General features: G+C 46.1%; 1 protein-coding gene and 1 long non-coding RNA gene across 2 annotated transcripts in view; one reads left to right on the top strand and one right to left on the bottom strand.

Annotated features, from left to right (window-relative positions):
• The window catches only part of Rtf1 (RTF1 homolog, Paf1/RNA polymerase II complex component), a 56722-nt gene extending 43727 nt beyond the window's left edge, over nucleotides 1-12995 (top strand). The window contains exons 8-18 of the mRNA XM_027422150.2: nucleotides 346-523; nucleotides 2710-2792; nucleotides 4707-4794; nucleotides 4882-4989; nucleotides 5744-5821; nucleotides 6380-6501; nucleotides 6700-6757; nucleotides 7792-7869; nucleotides 8796-8891; nucleotides 10542-10653; nucleotides 10885-12995. Coding sequence (XP_027277951.1) covers nucleotides 346-523; nucleotides 2710-2792; nucleotides 4707-4794; nucleotides 4882-4989; nucleotides 5744-5821; nucleotides 6380-6501; nucleotides 6700-6757; nucleotides 7792-7869; nucleotides 8796-8891; nucleotides 10542-10653; nucleotides 10885-10991 — 1108 coding nt within the window. The 3' untranslated portion in view covers nucleotides 10992-12995. The remainder of the gene's footprint in view (nucleotides 1-345; nucleotides 524-2709; nucleotides 2793-4706; nucleotides 4795-4881; nucleotides 4990-5743; nucleotides 5822-6379; nucleotides 6502-6699; nucleotides 6758-7791; nucleotides 7870-8795; nucleotides 8892-10541; nucleotides 10654-10884) is intronic.
• LOC103159747 lies at nucleotides 12968-19372 on the bottom strand. Its single transcript, XR_004770432.1, has 4 exons — nucleotides 18480-19372; nucleotides 15562-15673; nucleotides 15107-15189; nucleotides 12968-13370 (listed from the first exon to the last, which is right to left on the bottom strand). It is a non-coding gene; the product is annotated as an uncharacterized LOC103159747 (long non-coding RNA).
• Between the last annotated feature and the right edge of the window lie 493 nt (nucleotides 19373-19865).

The following is a 19865-nucleotide window of genomic DNA, read 5'->3' as shown; positions in this document are numbered from 1 at the left end:
GGAAAGACTTAAATCAGAAACCAACAGAAAAATGCTGCTTATATCTTGCTCAGTCTGGCTCTTGTCCAGCCAGCTCTTTCATATAACCCAGGACTACCACAGGATGTTTTCCCCGGGCCTGGCAGATAGTGACTGACTGTGCATCACCTCACACTGGCCTGCAGCTTCTTTTCTGGGATGGAGCATCAGTCAGGGCAGTGCACACCCCTTTAGATTATAGTTCTTGTTTGCTCTTTATTTAACCTACTAAGTTGATCACATGCTGTTTGGGTAGGTACTGAGAATTTTGTGCCTGTCTTTCTGGTGGTTTTGCAGTTCATACCAACTATTCTTTGTTTCTCACAGGAAAGAAGAAATCCCTCCAAAATCACAGCCAGTCTCATTACCTGAGGAACTGAATCGAGTTCGATTATCAAGGCATAAGCTAGAACGTTGGTGTCACATGCCCTTCTTTGCTAAAACCGTCACAGGCTGTTTTGTGCGGATTGGCATTGGAAACCACAATAGCAAGCCGGTTTACCGGGTTGGTATTCTTCCCATGGACAATTCTGCATATTTTAAATATAATGATTGTCTACTGGGAGTGGGAGTGCTGAACAAATCTGTTACTCTTCTGCCACCATTTGACTATATTAGTCAGCTTCCCTTATAACTAGAAAAAGTAGCCCACACCTGCAATCCCAGCACTTGGGAGGCTAGTTTGAGGATTGCTGTGAGTTTGAAGCCAGCCTGGGCTACAGAGTGAGACCCTGCCTCAAGAACAGAAAAGTCCCAAGAATGATAGCACAGACCTATAGTCAGTCCTAGCACTTGAGAGACAGAGGAGGGAGAATTGCCATAAGCTTCTAGTCTACAGAGGAAATTCTAGGCTCACCAGTGCTATTAAGACCCTGAGGGGCCAGGTGGTGGTGACACAGCGTTTGGGAGGCAGAGGCAGGCAGATCTCTGTGAGTTCAAGGCCAGCCTGATCTACAAATTGAGTTCCAGGACATGCAGAGCTGTCTACACAGAGAAACCCTGTCCCCAAAAACAAAACAAAAGACGCTGAGGGAGGCTGGGCAGTAGTACCCGACTTTAATCCTAGCAGAGGCAAATCTCGGAGTTCAAGGCCAGCCTGGTCTACAGACAATTTCAGGATAGCCAGAACTACACATAGGAACCCTGTCTCAAAAAAACAAAACAGGACAAAAAGAAAAAAAACAAAAAGAAAAAAGAAAACCAAGAACAAGCCAGCAGAACCTCCCAGTGGTTTCTGCCACCTTCCAGTATTGCCAACCAAAGATTAGGACTTCAGCACACGGGCAACACTTAGGAGCCTGACCAGTAGGAGAGATTGGATTGTTGGAGAGCAACTCACATAGCAGTGAGAACCATTCACACCTAACTGAACTAAAAGGGGCCCAGGGAACCGCTGTGCTTGAATTTACAATCATTTTCTCTTTCCCTTTCAGCATGGAAGGGAGAAGAGACATTCATGATTTAGTTGTTCAGATTTATATAGAAATTTTGTTAATTTGAGAAGTAAGTGAATGAAGTTCTTCTTGTATGAAAAATTGGCATGTTACATACATACCAGGTCACCTGTAGACCTAGGGAAGAGAAAACAGGTGACTCCAATTCTTCTGGTTCCTGAGTGTCCTAGCACTGCTGCTGTAGTTTGCATGCTCAAAACAAGCTATTTTCTTCTTATTTATTTTTTAGACTGGGTCTTACTATGTAGTTCACACTGACCCTGGAGTCTTTTTTCACCCCCAAGACTAGGTTTCTTTGTGTAGCCATGGCTGTTCTGAACTTGCTCTATAGACACTGGCCTCGAACTCTTGAGATCCACCTGCCTCTGCCTCTCGAGTGCTGCCCACCCCCAAACTTTTCTTTAAGAACAAAACAAATGAATATAAATAGGAGCTAGGTGTAGTCCAGTGCTGGAAGCCTGGGCTGGGTGCTTGGAAAACAGCCAGGAGGCTCGTTTGAGTTCATCAACAGCCTGGCCAACATAGTGAATCCCTGTCTCATTAAAAAAAATATATAGATAGATATAAATATATAGATATGAGGGAGGGGGTTTTGGGAGTCACTCAATGAGTGAGTGCCTTTGTCACCAGGCCTAACCACCTGAGTTCAATACTCAGAACCCACATGGTGCAAAGAGAGAACCCACTCCATGGGTTGTCATCTGAGCTCCACATGTGTCTTGGCAAGAACATTCATTTAGCCAGAATGGGGTAGGAGAAGATAGCTCAGTTCATAACGGCACTTGTCATCAAACCTGACAGCTGATTTTGATCCCTGGAACCAACACAGTTGGAGAGAACTGACTCTTACAAAAGTTGCCTTCTGGCCTCCATAATGTGGCACATACATGCCTGCATCTGAGCGTACACACACAAAATAAATGAATAGAGTAAAATTCGGCTTGTTTTTTAAGAATGTCAGTCACTCACCTAGCATGTTCCACACTCAGCAACAATAAAAAGAGAAGAACTGACCTTTGACATCTCTATAATGGGCCCCTCCAGACTAATTGCCTTTTCTCCTGGACCTTGCTTGCCCTGAGCATAAGGTTTAGCAGCCTTAGCCACCTGAATTCTAAGCACGAGACAGGCTGCTGTGGGTCCCTCTTTACAGCTCTTCTGTGTTTGGGTAGAATCAAAAGAATGGTGTGGAAAGCTCTGGAAGAGGCTTTTTAGTGGTATCTGTTCTTTCTCTTAGGTGGCCGAGATCACAGGTGTTGTGGAAACTGCCAAAGTTTACCAGCTGGGTGGTACCAGAACAAACAAAGGGCTGCAGCTACGGTAAGAGGCACTTCTTGAGCCAGGCATGAAGATATACCCCAGTAATCCTAGCACTCCAGTGGCGGTAGCAGGAGGATCACTGCAAGTTCGAGGCCAGCCTGGTGTGCATGGCGAACCCCAGGCCACCTAGAGTCACCTAATGAGACGCCTCCTCCCTCTCTTCCTCGCTTCCTCCCCTGTCTTTAATGCTGCCTCTGTCCTCCAAGGATTGGGAGAACCTGGGTGCCAGCACACCCAGGTGTAAGAGGTCCTTCTGTGGAGCTAACTCTTTAGCTCCCTTTGCAGACACACTGCTTCTTGGGCTGTCATTGCCTCCAATATGATGTCGATAACATTGAGCACTAAGTCAGAGGAAGCTTGGGTCTGTGTCCTGGAAGGGAACAAAACTGTGATGTGTTGGGGGTGTGCAGAAGGACAGTAACCAGGTCCATGAAACCTTCCTGCCAGAGCCAGAGGTATTTTCTGTGAGGACAGTCAGGAGACTTGCTTCCTTCTGATCCTTAACTCTCTTAACTAGCCTCACCTTTGACAAGTAAAGCCAGCTTTTTAGACTTAGTTTCCTCTTGAGTGACATGGAAATGTCATTTACCTGATCTATTCTGTGCCTAGCATTCTTCTTGACATTAGGAAAAAGGAGATGACAAATGCACAAATCCCTGCCCCTTCCTTCATGAATTCTAAAGACCCCGTATCAGGAGGTATAAAAGGAATCTGCCAGGATCATGTAGCAGATAGCAAGTAACGGATATGGCTGTCGACTTGGCCAGTTCTTGTCACCACAGTCTTTCCACTCCCCTCCCTAATCCTGGTCCCACAACCTCCCTGGTTTGTTTTAAAAAAAAAAAAAAAAAAAAAGTTTGGGGGCTGGCAAGATGGCTCAGAGGATAAAGGTACTTGCCCCCAGGATGATGGTCTGAGTTCAGTCCCTGGAACCCATGTGTGGAAGGAGGGAACTGACTCTTGCAAGTTGTCCTCTGTGCCGTTTGCTTGCAGTTATTAGCACACATACACAAATTTAATATTTTTTTGTTTTAATGAGAGCTTGTTGAGGGGCTGGAGAGATGGCTCAGTGGTTAAGAGCACTGACTGCTCTTCCAGAGGACCCCGGTTCAATTCCCAGCACCCACATGGCAGCTCACAACTGTCTCTAACTCCTGTTCAGAGGGATCCAACGCCCTCATACAGATATTCATACAGGCAAAACACCGGAGTACATAAAATAAAAATAAGTTATTTAAAAAAAAAAAAAAAAAAAAAAAAGCTGGTTGAGGAGCTAGAGAGGGAGGCTCAGTTGTTAAGAGTCCTTACTGCTCTTTTAGAGGGCCTGGATTCAGTTTCTGTACCCACATGGTAGCTCATGATCACCTATAACTATTTTCTGGCCTTCACAGGCACACACATAGATACTTGTGGACAGATACATATATACATTGAAAAAAAAATTAAGACAAGAAGTCAGAAAGAGCTGATTGGGCTAGTGTCCAGAAAAATCTCTTGAGAGGATAGAACTGAGTTCCTGAACTTTACTAAGCAATGGTCAGTAGAAGAAGCACTGTTCTTCAGGTCATCCCAGGAACTGTGCAGAGTGCAGACTAAGACTGATGGGCTCTGAAGGGTTTTATGATAAACAGACTTCTGAAGCACTTGCCAGATGTCCTTGCTTTCCACTGTTAGTTTGGTAAGCTCAGTCCTGGTTACCCATTGAAATGACCCCCGGGAGATTTGTTTTGTGCCTGGGCTTAGTGGGTATAGTTGGTGCTTTAGTGGTACAGTTTTTATGTCTCCTTGGTAGTGAGAAGGTAGCCGGGATTGAGACCTACAGACACAGATAACTTACACAGTATATGGTAGGCTTGCTTAGCTGGTTACAGTCAGCATGCACATTCTTAGAGATGCTGTCTCTCTTTTATGTAGGCACGGCAATGACCAACGAGTGTTCCGCCTAGAGTTTGTGTCAAACCAAGAATTCACGGAAAGTGAATTCATGAAGTGGAAAGAAGCGGTAAGTGGCTAGACCCTAGCAGCTGGTTGTGAACGTGTTCTTTCCTAAACCCCTTACTGATAACTTTTTTATCACGTTTTGGTCCAGATGTTTTCTGCTGGCATGCAGTTGCCTACTCTAGATGAAATCAATAAAAAGGAATTATCTATTAAAGATGCTCTCAATTATAAATTCAATGATCAGGATATCGAGGAGGTAAGACACCTGAATCCCGGGACTGGAGAGATGGCTCAGAGGTGAAGAGCACTAGCTGCTCTTCCAGAGGTCCTGAGTTCAATTCCCAACAACCTCATGATGGCTCACAACCATCCTGGCCTGCAGGCATACATGCAGGCAAAGCAATGCATACAAAATAAATAAATAAATCTTCTTTACATTTAAAAAAAAAAAGAAAGAAAGAAACTTGAGTCCCAAGGCCTGGGTTCTTTAAGAACCAGTTTGGAGAAGATCCAGCTTGTCTTGACATTTTCTGTGATATGTGAAATTAATTAAAGAATGCTTAGTGTTAATATCTTGTTATTTATACTTCATGAAGCCTTCCCTATACATTGTCATCCACAGTGAGACTGCACAGACTCAAGTCTATTAGGATGTATATTCCCCTCGGCCTTGTTCTTCTAGAATTTTCTTTCTCCAAAACATCTTTTAAAATTCTTGGATCTCTGTTCTCTTGGACAGTGCCAAGCCTTACAATACCAGGCCTTTGTGCTGCTGCTGCTAATTGATGCGTGCTCCTTCAGACTGTCCCAGAATCTCTGTGACCCCAGAAGCTTCACAGTATCCCTTGAAATGAATTTACTTACCCTCTGGGGCGTGACACTGCTATAGGTTAAGCAACCCCCCCCCTTTAACTAGCAGCTTACCTCCTGAATGGGCTCACTTAGCCCATCTACGAAAGTAGTTTACTGTTTAGGAATACCTCACTGCTGGTGTCTCCTCTTTGGTACAGATTGTAAAAGAGAAAGAAAGGTTCAGGAAAGCTCCACCAAACTATGCTATGAAGAAGACTCAGCTGCTAAAGGAAAAGGTAGGACTTATGCTCGAGCCCCTTTGCTTGTCTTGTTAAGATGGAAAACTCACACTCTCTGCCACCAAGTCAGTGATAGCAGGATGGGGAGAACATGCTGGGCTCTGTGATAAGCACAACAGGGTATTTATACCCAGGCATTACTTCTTGTAAATGAAGTCAATCTTGTTTTTCCGTTTTCCTTAGTTTCTTATGCCTTTGTTTTGTTTTACTCTGAAACCCCATTATGGCAGGTGGTTTTCTGTTCCATCCATCAAGATAGGATGGACCTAGTTATGGAAATTTAGCCATGTGGGCCTGTATTCTAAGGTTAGTTAATGTTGCATCATTCCTGTCTGGGCTCCTAGAGTCCAGTAACTAATGGGAAGATAGGTGTTCCTACAGTGGGGGTGTGGGGAGGGGTTGGGGGACGACACCTTGACTTTGTAAAGTACTTTTCTTTCCCCACTGTGTCTTCACATTTCTGATTAATCATGTGAGGTGCCTTACCTGTGCTGTGTGAGATATTTAATAAAGAGCCAGTAGCAGCCAAGAACTCACATGTCTCTGTGTATACAGGCCATGGCTGAGGACCTGGGAGATCAGGACAAAGCCAAACAAATCCAGGACCAGCTAAATGAGCTGGAAGAGCGGGCAGAAGCCCTGGACCGCCAGCGGACCAAGAACATATCTGCCATCAGGTGTGTTAGTGATCCTGCTTTGATCAGGACCCTGTCCTTAACTGGCCTGTAGCCTTGTACATTCAGTGCTACACAGACCCCACGGGTCTCTGATATGCCAAGGTTCAAGCTGCCCCACCCCGAGCACAGCCCACTGACTGACCCCCAAGCTGCCCCACCCCACTCACAGCCCACTGACTGACCCCTGTTACTTTGTAGCTACATCAACCAGCGGAACCGGGAGTGGAACATTGTGGAGTCTGAGAAGGCACTTGTGGTGAGTTTCAAACTTCACATGGACTACTGAAAACATGCCAGTGACATGATAGGACTTCCAGCATGATGGCACATACCTGTAATACCAGCCAGCACTTGGGAGGTAGCAGCAGGAGGGTCAGTAGTTCAAGGCCAGCCTCAGCTGCAATACTGTCTAAGGCTGTTTAAAAATAAAGTTAGGACTAGTGAAATGGCTTAGCATGTGAAATGCTTGCCATGTAAGCTTGGTGCCCTGAATTCAAGCCCTAGAACCCACATAGAGATAGAAGGAGGGAACCAACTCTACATACTTAGCCTTTGACCTCCACACATGTAATCATGGCAGGCATGTACCTCTCCACAGGTAACAAAATAATTTAGGTTAAACAAAAATCAATTTTTTTGGTATATTATCCGTGTCTGGTTTTAAATTATTAAAATGACATATGTACTTTTAGCATGAGTTCACTCTCTGCTTCGTATCTGCTCGTGGCATTTTTAACATATGATGCAAAGTAATGGTTTTCTGGCCTGTTCAGCCCTTACATTCATTTTTATCTTTGGGGTTGTTGATCCTGTATCTATTTTGTTGTGTGTGTGTGATGGGGTTCGGAGGTGTTCTTGCTCCTGTATCTGTTCTGTTGGGGGAGATTTGGTTCTTGCTCCTGTATGTATTTTGTTTGGGGTGGCAGGGTTTCTTGCTCCTTTATCTGTTTTTATATGGGGAGGTTTGGTTCTTGGACCTATGTCTATTGGGGGGATTGTTATTCCTGTATCTGTCTTTTTGGCGGCAGATTTGGTCCTTGTTTCTGTATCTGTTCTGTTGGGGGTTGTTTGTTGCTCCGGCATCCATTCTGTTGGGGGTTTTGTTTTTGTTCTTGTTCTGCTGTGCTCAGCCTTGAACCCAGACCTTGTGTGTGCTAGGCAATTGCTTTATCGCTGAAAAGGACAGACAGCTTTTGAATTTTTTCCTAGTTCCTTGCAAAGATGTTATTTATATGTAAGCTTAGGACAAATGAGAGGAGGAGGAGATCTAATGCATGTCTTCTGTTTTAGGCTGAAAGTCACAACATGAAAAACCAGCAGATGGATCCGTTTACTAGGCGGCAGTGCAAACCCACCATCGTGTCCAATGTGAGCTCCTGAAGAGGACGTTTTTAGTTGGGACCTAGATTCTAGGACACAAAATGAATTCCATTAGGAAATTAATAAAGAAGTTAAAAATAATGTTTTTCTAGCTGGGATTTGCTTGCCTTGAGCTTAGGTCTGGATTCTTCCTTTTTTATCTTGCTATAGAGCATACAGGTAGTGAAAACCCAGGAGTTAACCCTCTGTGTCAGGGTGCATTTTTCAGTGCAGTAGATCTGTCCCTGAGCCACAGTGCTTGGGACTAGAAACATTCCAGAGCTCTGGCATCTTTAGACTCGGAAATATTTGTAGTATATGTAGAGATACTTTGGGGATGAGACCCAGGCCTAGAGAAGAAATGCATTTGTTTCAAATGTGTGTATATATCACCTGAAGGTAACTTTTAATCATACCTTTAGTACTTGGTTTTGACAATACATGAAATCAGATGTGGAATTTTCCACACTTGGCACTGTAATGGTGCACAAAATTTTAGATATTGAAACATTATGGGTTTTTGGATTCTTATACTAGAGGTTCCGAAGCCCGTATATATTGGTTGCTATGGAGGCCTGGTGGGCTGTTTTTTTTTTTTTTTTTTTTTTTTTGAGACAGGGTTTCTCTGTGTAGCTTTGGAGCCTGTCTTGGCACTCGCTCTGGAGACCAGGCTGGCCTCAAACTCAAAGAGATCCACCTGCCTCTGCCTCCCTAGTGCTGGGATTAAAGGCATGCGCCACCAACGCCCTGCTGGTGGGCTGTTTTTGAAGGTGTTAATTGTGATTTTCTGCTACCCACTTGAGGGAAACTCCACTGAGCTGCTAATGGATGCCCAGTAGTACTTGTGATATTAGTGGGAGTAAATGGAAAATAATCTGGCATGGGACTCTGGATGTGAGTAGTCTTTAAAATAATTTATGTATTTTCTCTCCCAGTCCAGAGACCCAGCTGTTCAGGCTGCCATTTTGGCCCAGCTAAATGCGAAGTACGGTTCTGGAGTATTACCAGATGCTCCAAAGGAAATGAGCAAGGCAAGTATAGTACCACTGGGAGACTGTGGATCTAGGCTGCTGGCTAGGACCTTGTGATTGATTCTGAACTACTACTTTTTTTGGTTTTTCGAGACAGGGTTTCTCAGTGGCTTTGGAGGCTGTCCTGGAACTAGCTCTTGTAGACCAGGCTGGTCTCGAACTCACAGAGATCCTCCTGCTTCTGCCTCCCAAGTGCTGGGATCAAAGGCGTGCGCCACCAACGCCTGGCTCTAAACTACTACTTAATGAGGTCTTGACTGTGTCCAGGCCACCAACATCTAGACTTCTGCAGCCCATTTTCTCACATGGAAAACAGCGTGTCCTGTGTATCTTATAGGGTAATTAGAAGAAACAGGTGACAAGTAAGGATCAGACAGTTGTAAGAGGAAAGACAAAAATGATAATCCAGGAGAGGTTCGCTAATTTAGTTGTTTGTTTAGTTTCTTTTTCTTTTCCCTGATGCAGTCTTACTCTGCCCTTGTCTGGGCTTGAACTTGCAAAGACCCTTCTGCTGAGGCATCCTCTGAGTGCTGAGGTTATAGATGTCATGATACATGCCTATAATCTGAGCACTCAGGAGGTGGAGAAACAAGGATCAACAAGAGTTTGAAGGCCAGCCTGAGTTCGTGGGACCTTGTTTCAAAGAAACAGGAAGTAAATAGGAGCTGGGGGTGTGGCTCGGTTGGTAGAGTCCTCCCTAGTGCAGCATACCCAGCACCACATGAAAGAAACTGGGGTTGCTTGTGCCCATTATGCTTCCCTGGGGAGGTGAAGGCTGATGCATCAAAGTTAAAGCAAGTAGTTTTCCATTTCAGATGTTTCCCTGACTGACCCATGAGTGCCTTGAGTCTAGGATCAGAAGGGGCCTGTTGTCTTAAGCCCACCTTTTCCATTCCTATGCCACAGACTTATTGACTTATTGTAAGATATTATATGCATAATATATTTATGTATATATATATATGTGTGTGTGTGTGTGTGTGTGTGTGTACACACACACACACACACACACACACACACACACACACACACACTTTTAAAGAAAGAAGTGTCGGTTAAGAGGGTGGGAGGCTAGTGAAATGATGGCTCAGTTGGTAAATTCTTCCCTCAAAAGCATGGAGACTTGAGTTTGATCCCCAGAACCTGTGTGTGTAAAAATGCCTAGCTAGCATAGTGGTTTACATCTGTAATCACAGTGCTGAGGAGGCAGAGGAGGGCTCCTGGACTTGCTGGGCACTAGCATGGCCTCATTGGTGAGCACCAAGGAGATCTGTCTGAAAGGAGATAAGTAGCATTTCTGAGGGTCATACACAAGGTCATTGTCCACAAGTGTGTATATTAGCATATGATCTTGTTCAAGAGCTTTGACCATCAATGGCTGCTGTTTCTTTAAATCTGTTTGTATTTTATTTATCTTATTTTATGTGTATGAATGTTTTACCTGCATTTATGTATATCTACCACATGATATGCCTATTGTCCACAAAGGTCAAAAGAAGGCATCTTGTCCCCTGGTTATAAATGGTTGTGAACTTTCATGTGGGTGCTGAGAACTGAACCCAGGTCCTCCGGAAGTGTTCTTAACCTCTGAGCCAGCCCTCCAGCCTCACTGCTTGCATTTATATAGTTTGTTTCCTTTTCTCATTGCAGGGTCAGGGAAAGGATAAAGATTTGAATTCTAAGTCAGCCAGTGACCTCTCAGAAGACTTGTTCAAGGTCCATGATTTTGATGTGAAGATTGACTTACAAGTTCCAAGCTCAGGTGTGTTTGTGTTGGGACTTGGAGAGGGCACTAAAGGACCAGATAGATTTGTGGGTCTATCAACTTGGAGTCTTGACTGTGGGGAAGAAAAGGGGGTGCCTGCTTCTCATGATCCATAGAGCCTAGGTCAGATAGGCCACAGATCCTTCTTGAGAGAGCAGGCTCCAGTCAGCAAGGCTACCCAAAGAAGGAAAGCCAAGATTCTTAGTTTGTGAATTTATTCTTTCCCAGAGTCCAAAGCTTTGGCCATCACCTCCAAGGCCCCACCAGCCAAGGATGGAGCTCCAAGGAGATCTCTGAACTTAGAAGACTACAAAAAACGACGGGGGCTTATTTGAGCACTCCCAGCCTGCTGCTTCCAACCCTGCATGCCCCATCAGGGTCTGACTTTCCTCTTTTCCTCTGATTTGCCCTCTTTGGGCTGGAGCAGCCATGGAACTGGGAAGAGACTCTAAACTGCCAGTCATTGTAATATAAACCATTTGCTGTATAGACCTCCCTTGTTTGCACCATCTCCTACCAACCCCCCAGGCCCCACCCAAGGTGGATCTGTTCCATGTCCTTAGATTTGTGTTTGCCCTCCCCACCCACTTTTGGTTTTAACTAGCACAGTTTGGCCACTCTGCACATTCAGTATTACCGTGGAGCTGGGGTTCTTGCTAGAGTCCCTGGTGGCAACAGTGGCAGCAAGCACTTCAGTCCTCTTCTGACTGCCTTGGGGCTGGCCATTGAACATGGCACCTAACCCTTGCAAAGAGAGTGGGGACTGTGCGTCTGCTGTCTTCCTTCCTCTTCATCTTTCCCTTCTTCCCGTGTCCATGGAAGAGGGATTTTCAAAAACAGTTTAGTTTCCAAAAAGTGTACATTTATGGGGAGGGAGGGGGTCTAATTTGAAAGAGAGAGAATGTGTGTGTGGGTGTGTGTGTGTGTGTGGATTTTTTATCATTTTTTAAAATGCAGTACTCTTTGTATCAGTCTGTCATGGGTCTAGAGCTGTTTCAGATTTTTTTTTTTTTTTTTTGAGCTGTACTTGAGCATCTGAAACTGCAAGAAAGAAACTGATTAAATGTGATTCTTCTTACTAAACAGGCCTGACTGCTGTAGCTGTGTGACTTCCCTCCCCTCTTCCCTAGCACTGCCCTACCCCACAGGAAATGTCCATCTAGTCCCCTTGTCCCACAGGCTGTGTCCTGGCCGGTGGGCAGGAAGCTCATGGCAGGTCCCAAGGAGGGTAGCCAAAGAGTCTTGCTCATTACACAGGCACAGCCTGTAGCTTCTTGACTGAACATAGCATTTCTCGTTCCCTCCCAGTGTACCTACTACCTGTCTTTTCTTAGTTGACTCTGATGTTTGACAAGAATAACATTTTGTTTTGTTTTTTAAAGAAATAATTCAACATGAATGTGGAGAGCAAACAAAAAGACGTAGGTTACAAATGTTACCAGCATGTGCAGTGGTGCGTGTGTGTCTGTGTGTGTGCCTGCGTGTGTGCATATATATGTGTGGTAAAAATACATATATATATATAAATATATATACACACACACACATTGTTGTGCAGCTAGGGTGAAGCCAGCAAAGAGGTGTGTATGTTGTTATGAAATGTTTGAAAAGACTTAAGCTGACTGCTTGATAATCATTCTCAGGTGTAAAGCTCCAACTGTAAATAAAAGTGGCATTTAACAAATCTTTTCAGAACAAAGTACAGCTCATGCTTCCCTCCAAGCACTAGGCTAAAGAAACAGCGAGAGCTGCGATCTTCACACAGTGAGGACCCAAGCTCTGCTCTGTACTTGACTCCTGTAGAAGGAAGAGCTGATGGGAAATCATGGAATTAAATAGTATTTAAACAAAAATGGACGTAATAGTTCTAATGGTTGAGTAAAGCCTTGGTGTTGCTTTATCTTAGTTTACATTTTTACTTTTTTAAAAAGCAGCAACGGATGGTTTTGAAGAAGTATTGTTGATTGTTGAATCTGGAAGTGTGGCTGTGCCCCAGCTGGTGTAGCTGTGGCGCAGAGTTGGGCAAAGGACCAGTGATGGACTCCTTGCAATCATACATACTTGAAGAGTCCATGGACGGAAGCTCCATAGACTGTTGTGTAAATGTGGAATCAGACTGTTGAACATCACCTGACTCTAGCAGAGTTCTGGAGCTGCTGGGACCTCTCCTATCATGTCAGACTTGGATATTTTCTTGTTTAAAGGACATAAAAATCATAGAATCCATATAATCTGTGGCGTCACCCTGACCCACATGTAGATCTGTATCTAGTATCATTTGGATTTGGACAAGTGTCAATGACATTATGGCTGTGTAATAAAATTTTTATTAAAACTGCCACACACTGTAGCCCCTTTGCCACTCCCCATCTGAAGCTGCTGAAACCCTCATGCTGAGATGCCAGAGCGCAAGGCAGGGAGAAAGCACACTGGAGAAGACTGGAAGGTAACCTGGTGATTCCAGGCAACATTCAGCATCTCCCTGCAGTCTCAGCGGAGGCGGGACCCCTGAGCCAAGATCTCGGCCATTCCTACCAAATGGGCTTCCTAGTGGGTCTGTCAGTCTTTCTTCTGCTGGACAGCCTCAGCGGCCCGTCCACCATTCCAGCTTCACTTCAGTGGTGAAAGACCTAGCACCCAAGGCTGTTGTCTACATTTTCTTCAGTTCTGGGAAGTAACAGTCTCCAGATACCTAGGTCATGCTGTCTGTAGATCTGACAGGGACAGAGAAAGTCTGTTTTTGTTATTTTTGTGTGTGTGTGTGAAGTCCTGACTTGTCACTCAAACTGTAAAGATATTTGTAAATAAACTTGATGGCATTTTAACAAGGGATCAGATTTAGTACAAAGCTTGCATCCCAGTGGCATCCTTAAAGCACTGCTTTAAGTCCAGAGGACTCCGTTGCCCCCATCCCCACCCCACTTGAGGTTCTCCATCCCCAGGATGAAAGCTGCTGTCCTCAGCTCTTTTTTGTTTGTTTGTTTGGTTTGGTTTTGATTTTTGAGACAGGGTTTCTCTGTGTAGTTCTGGATGTCCTGGAACGCTCTCTGTAGACCAGGCTGGCCTAGAACTCACAGATCCACATTCTTCTACCTCCACTGTGTGCCACTCCTGCCCAGCTGTCTTCAACTCTTAAGCAGCATCCTCATAATGATAGTTCCCTTGCCCAGCATGAGTTCCAGCATGACGTAATGGAGCCTAATGTGGTGCCTATGGCTGTGGAGAACCTGGTCCTAACAGCTTTCTCAGGACAGCACAGTTCCTTTGCCTACTTTGTGTGGAGCAGGAGGCAGTCCTGCCCTGCATGGTGAGATGTGTGAGAGCTCCCCATGCTGCTGAGCCGCAAAGACCTGCACTCGTCCTCTACAGAGAAGTGCAAGCCGGGTGCAAGGCTGACAAGATGGGACCCACAAGGCTACCAGATTTTACCACCCACCACTTGACTGTTGCGTGCAGTGAGACTGTAGAGCAGAGAATGAGTAGACAATCAAGCCACTTAGTTTTCAGTGTCTGCTCTGTGGCAGCCACTTGCCTAACTGGAAGAGGGCAACCTCCAGTACAGGTGGAGAGAAGGGTGTAAAACAGTCAACCTCATCTCAGCTTCTCCCAGGGGAGGAGACTGTTCTTTGAGTGGCCCAGTTGCTCTGAAGAGCCAGGAAGCCATTCAACTCAGCTCAAGATTATTTATTTATTATTATTTTGCATGATTGTCAAAGGCTGACACTGAGTTCCTTTGGGCTGTCCTGGGGACCACAAGGGGCAGCAGTTGTAAGAGGGTCCACTGCAGCTTTAAGGCTGCCTAGACCTACCCCTGTGTCTGGTGGGTGGAACCTAGAATGCAGGTACTGGAGCACAGACACATCTAGGAACTCCAGCCTACTATGCACCCAAGATAGCCAAGGGCCAGAGGCAGCAGTTGGCTCGCCTAGCACCACCATTTAATCCTTGGGATAACCCATTTCTCTGACACAGAGTACCCCATCTTTAAGTGGATAATGTGCTGGGCATTTCGACCCGTGTCTTTAATCCCACCAAAACAACTGTAGCTAAATTGGCAGTGCTCCCCTGGCATTCAACAAGGCTCTAGGTTCAATCCTAACAGGAAGTAGAGGCTGCATGGATTAAAAAAAAAAAAAAATCAAGGTCATCTTCAGCTACGTAGCCAGTCTGGCTTGGGGAATCTTCCAGAGGCCTCACTCCCCTTCCATGTCATTCTCTGGCCTTCCAACATACATACCACCAAGAGTATTGGAACTCAAGCCAGAAAAATACAAAGAATCCCAACAAATTTCCGATTCCTCCCAAACTACATTGAAGCTGGGTCCAGAAGTGCAAGTTTATCTCCCATCGATTTACTCTTGAGAACTCCCTAACCAAAAAGTCAGGGAACCTTCCTGAGACTCACCTCTGCCATGGGTGTCCTTCCAGCTCCCCCTAGCGCAGCACTTACCAAACAGTGGAACTGGTAGCTAACCCCAGCCAGGGAGCACTTGCTTCTGCTGCATTCCAGCACCCAGCCTCGAGGAGCGCTGACTGTCCACGGAAAAAGGAAGACGGAAGGAGGGAAAGGATCAAGCTGACACCCTGCCAGGACCGCCCAGCCGCAGGCTCCCGGAGTAGCAGGAGCCCAGGCTTCCTGTCCCGTTGGGTTCTAGAAACAGCTACGGAAAGGTGGAGCCTGCCGATGGCTAAACGGGTGTGGGCGTGTCTTACTGGATCTGATGGGTCCCGGTTCTTGGCAGCCCTAGTAGGAGGTTGAACAGCAACTAGAGTGGAGCTGTCGCAGGAGGCTTGCACCTGTGAGAGCATGCACCTGTGGAAATGTGTCGCCCACCACCCCTAACCCCCTAGCGGGAGACTCAGACTTACTCCTGGATTCATGGTGACTCGGTGACCTAAACTCACATGTAGTGGGCTCTTGCTTCTGGGACCCTGAGCCAATGGCAGCTTCTCCTGGTTCCTGCTTCCAGTCAATTCTGATGCTCTGTGGACCAGGCCCCCTGGAAGGACATCACACCTGCAGGTTCAGAGTTTTAGTTGAGCTGCATCTCCTTTCCTTTCCACTGGAAAAGGCAGGGAAGCTCCCTGGTGAGCACTTACTATAGGCAGACCCAGCGCATCCCTAGTGTACTTGGGGCTTGAGCAGCCTCAATTCCACCCTTACCTCAGGCCCTGCCGGAGATCATCACCTCCAAAAAGCCGGCCACTAGTGGAGGCCCTGCAGTTCCCTGTTCTCAAGGTGGAGACACAGGCTCCTAAGAGAACTGCAAACCTTGTTTCTGAAGTGTGTCAGGAGAGACTGTTGTAACAGCACATACATGGTAACACTTTGGTTCGTTTTGGACAAGAGTGACATATTGTGGAGGGTCAGACAACTGCTAATCCCCAGCCCTGCTGTCATTATGTCTGACTGTTTCAGAATATTGTCAGAAAGACTAAGCTATTGGTATGGGACAGATTGTGGAAGAAGAGATGACACCAAGAAGTGTCAGCCGCTGGGACTGTCAAGGAAGACACCTTGCACATTTCTTTTTTCCAGAAGGAGACCTGCTCTTCCCACCCTAAAATTGAGATTGGGTCCTGGCTTCCATCAGCCCTATATCCAGAATGCCCTGGGAAGAGCCAAACATCAGTGACCACTTGAGAATGTTAGATATACATGAAGAAACTGAGAGAGGCCAGGATTCATGGGGTTCCACTGACAACCCATTGGAAACTGAAGAAAGCTCTGTAGCATCCTATGGCCAGTTTGTTGACTGTTTCATTTGTGGTTTTCTTCCATAAAAATGTGAAATAATAATCATTCCCTGGAACAGGGCCATTTGTTCCTACATCCTTTGCTTCTAGCACAATGTCTGGTTCATTGCAGCTACTCAACAGGTATTGTTTGCTTTGTGAGTGAGTCAAGGTATCCCACAAAACACTGGAGTCTTATGTTCAGAACATCCCTTAGAAGGCCCATGTGTTACTAGAATGAGACCTGGTCCAGAGGAAAGTGACATCCTAATCTCTTCCTTCCAGCACGGAGCTGGCTCCACTTAAGAGGACCTGGAGTCACAGGGTAATGTGTCCCTCATTCAAGAGTGCATGATTTTCTGCCCTTTCTCTCCCCTTGCTTGTCTTAAAAAGCTTTAGAAGCGCTGGAGAGGTGGCTCAACAATGAGAGTCCTTTTCCAGAAGACCTAGGTTTGATTCCCAGCACCCACATGGCAGCTCACAACTGTCTGTAACTTCAGTCCCAGGGGACCCGATACCCTCTTCTGGCCTCTGTGAGCACGGTATTCATGTGGCACTCAGATAAGCATGCAGACAAAACACCCAGATACATACATACATACACACACACACATTTTTTTGTGTAGCCTAGAGATCCTCTTGCCTCTGCCTCCCAAGTGCTGGGTTAAAGGTGTAGGTAACCATACCTGGCTCTCTCTCTCTCTCTCTCTCTCTCTCTCTCTCTCTATGTGTGTGTATATATATATATATATATATATAATATATATGTATATTAATTTAAAGAAGCTTTAAAAATTGCACCTGGAAGCCAGGCATTGGTGGTGCACACCTTTAATCCCAGCACTCAGGAGGCAGAGGCAGGCGGATCTCTGTAAGTTCCAAGCCAGCCTGGTCTACAGAGCAAGTTCTAGGATAGCTAGAGCTATGCAGGGAAATGCTGTCTCAAAATAAAACAACAATAACAAAAATTAGAGGTTTCTTAATGAAGAAAGCAAAAACAAAACCCTGCCAGGTGTAGTGATGTATGTCCATAATCCCAGCACCCTGTGAGCCTTAGGTAAGAGGGTTGCCCAGAGTTTGAAGCCAAGATGGGCCACATAGTGAGTTCAATCTGGGTATGGAAGTGCACACCTTTAACTCCAGTCTCAGGAGGCAGAGGCTGGCAGATCTCTGCCAGTTTGAGGCCAGTCTGGTCTACACAGTGAATTCCAGGATAGCCTGGACTACAGAGTGTGACTTTAGATCAAGGAATTCGAGAGAGGGGAAGTAGGAAGGCAGGGAGGGAGAAACTTAACATAACACACAGGAATAGAAATCAGGACTCCTGAACTGTGGCTTTGTGAAAGAGCCCTAAACAGCATTCTGGCTGGAGGCTCCTAGCTCTTGGTTCATCCATTCCCAATTGTACTTACCCATCCAACAAAATGCACCTAGACAGGCATGGCAAGGAACAATTTATGTTGTTGAAAAAAAATAGCTTCATGTAGCCCAGGCTGGCCAACTTATAGCTGTGGGTGGCTTGAATGCCTAGTCTTCCTACTTCTGCCTAATGAGTCCTAATAAGGTATTCAACATGCAACAAAAAGCAACTGTTTGGTTCCTGCTATCATGGACCTAAGACTTGGGTGAATATGATATAAGAAGAAAAAGAGTCATCGGTTGTGGCGCATGTCTTTAATCCCAGCACTCAGAAACAGAGACAGGCTGATTTCTGTGAGTTCAAGGCCAGTCTGGTCTCCACAACCAGTGCCAGGACAGCCTCCAAAGCTATGGCAAAACCCTGTCTCAGGAAAAAATAAAAATTAAAAAAAAAAAGAGAAAGAAGAAGAATTGTTCTGGGTTTTCTCCAAGCCTACTTATATCCCAGCATTGCCCACATACTGCCTGGCACACAGGTACCCAGTAGCACGTTCATTCTCTGCTCCCTCTTCTCTCCTTCTGTCAGGTCCCAGTCAACCCCGAGGACAGCTCCTCTGAATTTCCTGCTACAGGCTGGCATAGCTCTAGGCTTTATAGCTCAAACATCCAAACCCCGATCCTGCCCCAGAGAAGGTGTCCGTGTCCATCCATGTGGTTCCTTGACTTACCCATGGAAGGGGCCATGCTCAAACTTGTGTTTTCTTTTCTCTTGTGCTTTCATTCTCTCCATATGTACATACCCTCCTTTTCTTCCTTTGTCAGTCCCCTGGGATCTTTTTTTTTTTTTTCTTTGCCAAAGGTTCTCATTCTGTCTGAACACTAATTTCTCCTTCTCCTGGCCCATTTTAAACTCTGGCTGAAGAGAGAAAAGGGAAGGCACATGCATACCCTGCCTTTGTCAGTGTACGAGGCAATTCTCCTGAAGAAGCGTCAGCCTTAGCAGGCTCTGAGTGTCCAGTGAGGGTATCCTCAGTCTTTAGGCACTTAGGTAAAGGCAGAAAACTCTGGCTTCTGCTCATAGTAGCCTTGCAGCTCAGCTGACCACCAGCATGCAAAGTCCACAGACCTTTCCAAGGACTTGGTGATGTCTGAACTCTGTCAATGCTCTCTTTCCAGTAGCACAGCTACAACTCTTGGCCCCATGAGGTTTTCTTCTATTTACAAACAGGGTTGAAAAGGGTGACTAGATGTCCATCTAAGAAATGGTGGGCCTGAGTGGCTGGCTGTTCACTACAACATAGAGCATCACACCTTTTTTCCTTTCTTTTGTTTTGGGCACGGAATCCAGCATTTGCCAAATGCTAGGCAAGTGCCCTACCATTGAGCTACGCACCCAACATCCATCTCTAAATTTTACTCTCACAGCAACCCTGTAAAGCTGACGGCTACTCTAGGAAGGCGAATCAGCAGTTCAGAGAGGAAAGGGCTCTTTCTTTCAAAGCCATAAAACTCCAAAGGAAGGGGCGGGGGAGGAGGAAGAAGCTAGTGAGGGGCTGGAGAGGGCGGGGGAAATGCAGGCCAGGAGTAGCTGGGATACTTGGAGAGAGTCAGGCTCCGCCTCTTGACCTTGTTCTCTGCCCGCCGGGAAGTCGGGAGCTTTAAGGGATGGGGGTGGGGAGCAATCTCAGCTCGACCCTGGGCACAGAATCTCCAGTTGGGTGCAAGCCTTGGGGTGTGGCTTCCTTGGATGGCTGATGGCCTTGAACTCTGGATTAAGGGGCCCAGGCCAGAAGAAAGCCCCAGAGACTCAGAAGCCTTTGACCAGGAAGGTTGAAACACGGAAGAGTACGAGGAAGCGTGTGAAGGAGCAAGTCCTGTGCAGGTCAAGACCCTTGGATCCCATTGAAGGAATACTTGAAAAGGCGGGGAAGGCACAGGACTCAGAGGCGGAGCAGTCGCTTCCTCGAGGGCAAGTCGAGAGAGACAGTGGGGGCCCGACCCGAGCCTTCCTTGAGATTCTGGGGGGCCGCAAGGCATCTGCGGCTGCGAGGGCCGCAGGAGGCCCGCGCTTTCTCAGAAAGTGAAAGGAGTGGGCGGGGGGCGCGGCCGGGGCG

Source organism: Cricetulus griseus, chromosome 6 (genome assembly GCF_003668045.3).
Source record: "Cricetulus griseus strain 17A/GY chromosome 6, alternate assembly CriGri-PICRH-1.0, whole genome shotgun sequence".
Classification (NCBI taxonomy): domain Eukaryota; kingdom Metazoa; phylum Chordata; class Mammalia; order Rodentia; family Cricetidae; genus Cricetulus; species Cricetulus griseus.
Note: the sequence above shows the minus strand (reverse complement) of the source record. Positions and strands in the feature narration are given on the sequence as shown.